The 8,445-nt window shown below is 32.5% G+C and overlaps 1 protein-coding gene across 7 annotated transcripts in view; it reads left to right on the forward strand.

The window, feature by feature from the left end:
• The window catches only part of LMBRD2 (LMBR1 domain containing 2), a 41,701-nt gene extending 34,517 nt beyond the window's left edge, over positions 1-7,184 (forward strand). For 4 of the 7 annotated variants that reach the window (XM_074328994.1, XM_074328997.1, XM_074328995.1 and 1 more), the window contains 2 exons: positions 100-229; positions 1,174-7,184. In XM_074328994.1, the coding sequence (XP_074185095.1) occupies positions 100-229; positions 1,174-1,258 (215 nt within the window). In that variant the 3' untranslated portion in view covers positions 1,259-7,184. The remainder of the gene's footprint in view (positions 1-99; positions 230-1,173) is intronic. The other 3 variants (XM_019737247.2, XM_074328999.1, XM_074329000.1) reach the window with 2 other exon arrangements.
• The last annotated feature ends 1,261 nt before the right edge of the window (positions 7,185-8,445 follow it).

An 8,445-nucleotide genomic window follows, 5' to 3' on the forward strand; every position in this document is an offset into this window, starting at 1 on the left:
TTCAGATCCTTTATAATCTCGACTTTCCTGTCTGTGAGTCCAAAGACTTGAGCCCATAAAGACAATAGAAAAGTAAATACTTTTTTTCTTCCTTTGCAGCGGCATCCAAATATACCAGAGCTAATAATAGGACTGAAAGGGACAGAATAGAACTCCTACAAGATGCAGAACCTTTGGATTTTAATGCAGAAGCGTTTACTGATGATCCTCTAGAATCTGAATCAGGAAGGTAAGTTCCAGCTGTGTCATCTTGGCTCCAGCACTCCTCTAAAATTTTAATAACATACTGACTTGACAAGATAAATAAACATAAGGCAAATGTTTATCTTTACTACTAATGAAAAGCATATTAAGCAACCTTTGATACCTTTTTATACATTCTAATGCTTTTCTATTTTTAAAATTATACCATCCAGTGGTGGTAATTGAAATTGGTATCTTAATAAACTAATAGTGGTATTATAAATAAGCAAGAAAAATTGAAATTGATAGTAAGAATCTTAATAATGTCCTGACAATCTTAATAAGTTCTGACAATCTCACTTATGAAATTTAGTCGTATTTAGCAGTAGCCACATAGCTATGACTGTGTGTCAGACACCATTCTAAGCACTTTAACGATTATTGTATTTTATGGTTGTAATTCCAATTGGATTTGAAATCAGAGAGTCTCAGTAACTTACCCAGGGTCACACAGCTTGTAAATGGCAAAGTCAGGTGTTTAAACCTTAGGACTCTGGCTATAAAGTCTGTGTTTTTAGCCACTATGCTATGTGGACATAATTAAACAAAAACAAAAAATCATATGCATGAAGATATTTGCTATAGTATTACCTTTAAATAGCAAAAAACGAAACAAAACAAAACTCAAATAGTCTTATTTATATTCAACAATCAAGAGTGGTCATTAAATCTTTTAAGTTCCATGATGTGTTTTATATCTCTTCACCCCTTTCTTTTTACATCTCTCACTCTGTTATACATGTATTCCAGGCACTAAACAGTTGTTGGTTGATTTATAATTAAGTAAATCCCTTTGAGATAATGTCCTTGGAGAAGAAATTTCTGCTTTCAGCTTCTGAATAGATTTTACAGTGCTTACAAATTAGGTAGCCACTTTCTTTTAACATGTCCTCGTTTTTCTCTCCTCCTTTATTATTTTTGATGCCTTAGATCATTTCTTTATCCACCTTTCAGGTATCAGCCTGGTGGACGATACCTCTCAATGTCTCGCAGCAGAATATTCGATGATGTTTAAAGTCTGAAAGGATTTATGGAATAACCACAGTCAGCACATCAGTTCAGTCTTATGAACATCTACATACCCTAGAGCTTACACTGTATTCTCAGTGAAAAGTGTCAGGATAAAAAAGATACTGAAAATTACATCTTAGTAATAATGGTTTATTATTCATTGACTAGGATATCATCTTTTCGAATAGGATTTATTACATACCATTCCTGAAGTTTCTGCCTTAGAAGCACAGTAACAGTGGAAGGATTTAATTCATGATAAAGATCAGTATATGTTGAGAACATGTAGTTCAGTTTGTTTCGGATTTTTTCCCCCAGGAAAATTGTTTTAAAGGTCCAAGGAAGCCATAAGTCAAACTAAATAATATTATACTGTTTTATTATTGTGATTTACATTTTTGCTGTTTCTAAAGAATACGTTAATCCTGTATTTCACAAAGAATTGGAGACCTCAAAAAATAACTATATTTACAAAACCCATGTTTAAAACAAGGCTTCCTTGCCAGTCATACCTGAATGTAGAAAGCTCTTTTTCAACTCTATGCATGTTAGTGAGGTTTTTGCATGTACAATTAAGATTATACTTCAACTGATAGTGTTAGTATCTTTAACATGTGTTCCATAATCGGGTGACGTATTCTTTCAGTCTTTGGTAGTAACGGGAAATGGTTTTATGCCTTTGGTCTTATTTTGTAAAACATTTTCATTTCCGAGAGAAGTGTTCACCTTTATGATTTAGCATGTTGATTTAAGTGTTGATCATTCCATTTAAAGAGAATCCTAAGCATTAATGGTAAATAGTGGGGTTTTTGTTTGTTTGTTTGTTTAATTACCAGTGAGTCCCACAAAATTTTCTAATTTTTGAAGGTGCCTGTTTATACTTTTTGAAAAAGAACATCTGGTTACTCAAAGATAAATAGTGAATCCATTTACTGTTATTACCAACATTTAAATTGTGTTTTATAGAAAACAGAAAATTACAGGCATATCTTGGAGATATTGCTGATTTGGTTCAAGACCACCGCAATAAAGTATCAAGATAAAGTGAGTCATAATCTCTTTGCTGGTGAAGGATCTTGCTTTCAGTTTGTAAAAAATGTTAACGTCTGGGGCACAATAAAGTGAAGCGCAATAAAATGAGGTATGCCTGTATGTTAGAATGGAAATATGTAATAACTTGATTAACATGCTAATTGTTTTGAATTGATTATTTTTTTTAACCTTTGTGTTTAAGCCAGAGTTAGGTATTACATTTTAAATCATCAGTGCTTTATTTACACAGTGACTATAGTTGAGCAGAACATGCTTGCAGAGACATTTTTATGCCCTTGAAATGTTTGCAAGCCTTCGAGGATCCATGGTATGGATTCACCCAGTGGTGACTGTACTTGAGCTTGCTCACGACAGTCTCAGTAACACCTATTATCCTGTGTAATTTTTTTAAATTTTATTTTATTTTTAATTTATTGGGGTGACAATTGTTAGTGAAATTACATAGGTATTCAGGTGTACAATTCTGTAATACATCATCTATAAATCCCATTGTGTGTTCACCACCCAGAGTCAGTTCTCCTTCCATCACCATATATTTGATCCCCTTTACCCTTATCTATCCTGTGTAATTTTTAATACTGCTCACTTTCACTCTGAAGCATTGCAGTTTGAAGATGAATTATATAGTTACTCTAACAATAAGATTATATGTTTCTTGAAGGTGAGCTTTCCCTGAATCGTAATTTAAATTTTTTATTTTCCTCTTTACTTAGTAAATTTTTTAAGATGCAGATACCGAAAAGAATAATGTATCATCCTAATTACCTGATTTTCTTCAATTTTTATGATTTTTGAGATTAGGTCCTCTTTAAAATAATTATCAGTGAATAGATTTTTACTCTGAATTGAAGGTCATATAGAGTGTCCATTTAGAAAACACACACACACCCACACACACACTCTCTTATCTTTTATTGTGAAGTGTAGTTAAAGAGCAATAGGCCAGAAGCAGAGAGAATGTAATATTGTTTGTAACTTCATGATTGACCAGTGAATACTGTGGGCAAATCAAGTAACCTGTCAGTGCCTCTATTTCTTCATTTGTGAAATGAAGATGATACTTGGTATTTACCTTCTGATCTACCTCACAAAGCTATTGTGAGGGTTTTGAGTTGATGTTTGTATACGGGGGTTTAAAAAGAAAACAAAATTGATTGTTAGCTATGCTGTTTTTCCTGGTGGTACTTGAAGGTGTTGGATGGGGAAATGATCACCCCGCAAAGGTGTCTAGTTTCTCATTATTACAGAGAAGCTTACAAATCCCCAAAGCAAAAATTCTCTTGGGAATAATTCATCAAAAGTCCTGTGAAAATGGTATTGTTTTATTATGTAGTCTTTGGGTTTACTTTGGAATAGTTTCCTTAAGTGTAATGTTTCTCATCAGGTTTTGTCATAAAATTCAGATGCTGTTGTAGAAAGAGAAGTAGGAAAAGAGAATAAATTATCCAATTACTTTTATAACTTACAATGCCGTAAGATAAATTGATAGGAATGTGTAAGGGAATCTACCACTTTCCTTTATTAAATTTTTTATGATTATAATAATGGAAGCATACTTCACAAACAGTAGATTCCCTTTATGACTTTAGAGTTATTCCCAAAATAATTTTTGGTTATTTAAGTGATCCAGAGTATTCAAATTTTTAAGCAGCATTTGTCTTATAGGATTTTATATACAATCATATAGGAATGTTATCTGGCTGGGTAAATTTGAGTTCAGAATGTAATGATTTAACCCCTGAAGACTAAGAGTTTATTGCTGGGGAACTAAGTTAATATTTATTAACCCACCTTGGGTAAAAACCTGTAGTAAAAACAAAAGTGTTGTTTTTTTTTGAGAAGCTTATTAAAATGTAATGACATCTACTGCAAAACATTACTACTAAATTAATACACTTTACATGCAAAGTACATTTCTTGAAGAGTTATTTCTGTCAATTACCTTTTAATGTTTTTCTTACATAATAAATACCTGATCAAATTTTCTAAATTATTTTTCTAAATAATTGTTAGGTAAGGATATTTAGTAAGCCAGTAATTCAAAATAACCATTGCAGAAAGTAATAATAATCTATTAATTTCATGAATCACCTGTAAATTGCTAATTAATTTTTGTTACTACATCAATAATCAGTTATCAATAGAGTGTTTTCGTGAAAATCATTAATAAGAAATAAGCCTAATTATTAGAATTTGTTCTCTTACCAAATGAATAAGGGGTTTTGGAATAATTTAATCATACAAGAAGACCTCATTTCACAAGAGCGGTAAGAGCTAAATCAAAACATTCAAGGGTTTTCGATTTACAAAGGACAGATCAGAGATTTTGACAATTCTTCAAAAAGAAATGCTGCCAATTGATTTGTTTTTGGACTCTATTATTTGATCAGATTATCAGTTCTTAAATTTATGCCTTTTGTGTATCCAAATAAAATTAAATGTGGATGGGAAAGGTAGTGTGTATTTTCATAAGTATATTTTAGCATATTAATGAAGGAATTTCATTTATGTACAATAACAACCTTCACTTTCTTATGCCTTTAATAGATTTAGAGAATGGTCTAGGTAGTGTGTTGATTACCATTTTAAAGGAAAAATAAGCTCTCCATACTTACAATTCACACTGTTCAGTAATGTGAGTTTTACTTGTGATTTGAGTGGCCCATGCCTGAAAATCACAAGGATAAATATATTTACACTGAGACAAACATGTGCCTGAAAAATCTTAACATTCTTGAATCTCCAAAGTGTAATGATACGTATTAAATTCTAAATACTGAGAAGTAAATGGATTTAGAGGTTTATCTTATCCTTTTCTTTTCCGTTTCCTCATTCCTTTACACCTTCCTTCCTTTCTGAGGCCTTTCTATATAGTGGGACTTTTAACGTGTTGACAGATTTTTCTTCTGTTTGTTTTGTGTACACACACAGTTGTTTTTGATGATCAGTAGTCTTAAATGGAACTAGTTCTGACGACAAATCCCACTACTTGAATTAGCGGTATTGCACCTAAAGTAGTGAAACAGATTTTACTATTCAACTAAGCAACATCTGAATGTAAATGTGATGTATACTGGCTCAGTGTGTTGTCTTTTACATCTCCTAGGATAGCACACCAGTAAAATGAATTATTCTCAATGTAATGTTTTGGCATAGAAATGGATTTCCAAAAGCAGTGATTGTTAAAAAATGAAAACAAAATACATTAAGAACCTTGAAACCTGTTTTTCTGAAAAGGAATTTGTAAGTACCATACGCCATTGTTAAAATTTTAATTAGGAGAGGTTGGAACAATAAGAGGGTTACAGGAATCCTTCTGAAATACGAATTCCCTGTGTGTAAGATACTTCTTTCTAACTCAATGACTTTTTCCTGCTCAGAGACCTGGAAGACCAGGCAGTGTTATTCCCTTCCTAGTTCCTGGGGACCAGGCCCTGTGAACCACCTCTCCTAGCAGAGCAGGCGCTAGCCTTGCTCATCCCCAGTGCCATTGCAATGGTAACATGACCTCACCTCTAATTCCTTTCGTGTTCAGCCTGGTTTTTCTAAAACTTTCTTCTCATTTTCAAAAGTTGTGTCTATTGAAGTTGATGGAAGCCTTGTTGTAATTTAAGTTTGTTAATGCAAGAATATTGGCATGTTCCTCTACTCATCGATATCCTGAAAGTATTTGTTTTTAACACACTCCCTGGGGAGAATTAACTTTTTCCCCTGAAAATATTTTCTTTTGTTGTTATCTTGATCTCAAATTATTTTTACAAAAAGTGATTTTTTTTACTGTACTTAGTGCAGAAAAAATAGAGAGTGGCTTACTATGGCAGACATGTAGGGTAAAGTCATAATTTATTAATCTGACTATACAACACCATTTTGAGTTGATATTATTGCCATAAATCTTATCAACCTAGTCATTTAGATCTGTATTTCTCAAAAGAATGCTGGCTAGCATCTTCCCTACTTAGTACCGAAGTTGTAGGGGAGAGACTATTTATTTATTTTTTGAAAGCAATCCAATGGATTTGTTTTTGTCCATATTTTGAAAACAGCTTAAAGGATTTTTTTCTCATTTTAGAAGGTAGAAAACCTGTGGACCTGTCTTTTAAATTACTGTAATCTAATATATATTTATAAATTATAGCATTGAAAAAGAGCTCTAATGTTGTTGTTAATTTCTGGTATTTAATTTTTATAAAATGTTTTTGTAAGTAACTAATTGTAGTAGTTTAAAAATCTTTCTCAAATAAGTTCTGCCCAGAACCTAGTTCCTTAGGGCAATATTCTAAAGTTCAGTAGTCCAGTGTGAATTTGAAATATTCCTACTTTTCTTCAGTATGTTTTGATATATACCAGTACCTAAGCAAAGTATACCAAAAGACTAATTTCTGTGTTGCATTAGTAAAGTATGTGATATTTATCTAATTCAGTGGATTAGGTGAAATAAAAGATAAGTCTTTTCGAATGTGTACCAGATTACAATTTTTCAAAATGTTCATTATGTTCATTTTTTGTGCATGAGGGCAAATTTATCTTTAATCAGCCATTGCTACCTGATATGTAATGACAAATGTTTTTCTATCTGATCAGTGGACTGTAGATTTAACTATTTTTCTCTGCAGATTCTCACTACATTTTCAAATATGTATTTGGAAAAAGCCACAAACTGTTACCTATAAGTAAATTAGCATCTTTGGCCTTATCTATGCATAATGTTCTCTCATTTTGGTTTTGACAAACTCATGGACTTGCAATTACTCTGTAGTATTTTAATTTATTGATGTAATGAATTTTTTGAAATGTTAATTTGATTGGCTGTTAAAATACAGAAAATGATATAGCTTTGCATGAAATAAAGTACATTTCTACAAGTTACTAAGAAATTTTGCTCATTATTTATGCATTTTACATCATTGACATTAAACTTTTTAAAGTAGACTGAAGCATTCTTTGTCCCTTATAAATTTATTAACTGATATTATAAAAGAAATGTTTTAAGATAAATACATGTGCTTTAGGTTCTATATTACATTATCCTGAGTTTATAATTAAAATAAGTAATTGTTATAAAAATTAGAGCAGAAATCACTGAAATTGAAAACAGGAAAACAATAATGAAAATCAACAAAACCAAAAGCTGGGTGTTTCAAAAGATAAATAAAATTGATGAAACCCTAGCCAGGATGACCAAGAAAACAGAGACTTGCTTTTCTGTATACCAAAAAGAACAATTAAAATTTGAAACAGAAAACAACACCATTTACATTAGTCCTAACTAATACAATAAGATAAGAAAGGACGTAAAAGATACACATTTTGGAAAGAAAAAATAAAACTGTCTTTTGTTTGTAGATGACATGATCATCTATGTAAAAATCGAAAGAAAACTTCTGTAACTAATAAGTGATTATAACAAGTTTGTAAGATTCAAGGTTATTATGCAAAAGTCAGTCACTCCTATGTACCAGCAATGGACCAACGGAATTTGAAATTAAAACACAATACCATATTCATTATCACCCCCCAAAATGAAAGATTTAGGTATAGATTTAACAAAACTATATAAGATCTGTATGAGGAAAACCACAAAACCCTGATGAAAGAAATCAAAGAATAAATAAATAGAGATTTCATGTTCGTGGATAGGAAGACTCAATATTGTCAAGATGTCAGTTCTTAGATGCTGAGTGTGTTTTCTCAACCACTTCAATGTTTTAAGCAATTTCTGCTTTGGTTGACATGAAATTGCTTCTCCAAGCAGCTCCCATTTTCATCTCCTGCTCACCCAGCCCCGAACTCTACCAGGTGGTTCTGACAATAGCTGGAGGCCCACACAATGGGTGTCACCACCAGTGAGCCACACCCAGACCACATTCAGGACCAGGCCCCCCGCCCCCAGGGAAGGACATGAACGTGTTTCGTGTTTCATAAGCCCAGGCCACAATGGGAATGGACCCAAGAGTTCCAGGGAATTTCCATGTATTCCTGAGTCAGATCTAAGCTCCACACACACCTGAAGATATGTTGCTACTCTGACATCCCAAATTCCTGTCCACACATTGCCATGCATGGTGCCCCACACATTGGTTACTGTTGTTCACAGTCATTTCTCCAGTTTCCAAGAGCATTTAGCATAACTTGAGT

This window comes from Rhinolophus sinicus, linkage group LG03, assembly GCF_036562045.2.
Source record: "Rhinolophus sinicus isolate RSC01 linkage group LG03, ASM3656204v1, whole genome shotgun sequence".
Taxonomy (NCBI): domain Eukaryota; kingdom Metazoa; phylum Chordata; class Mammalia; order Chiroptera; family Rhinolophidae; genus Rhinolophus; species Rhinolophus sinicus.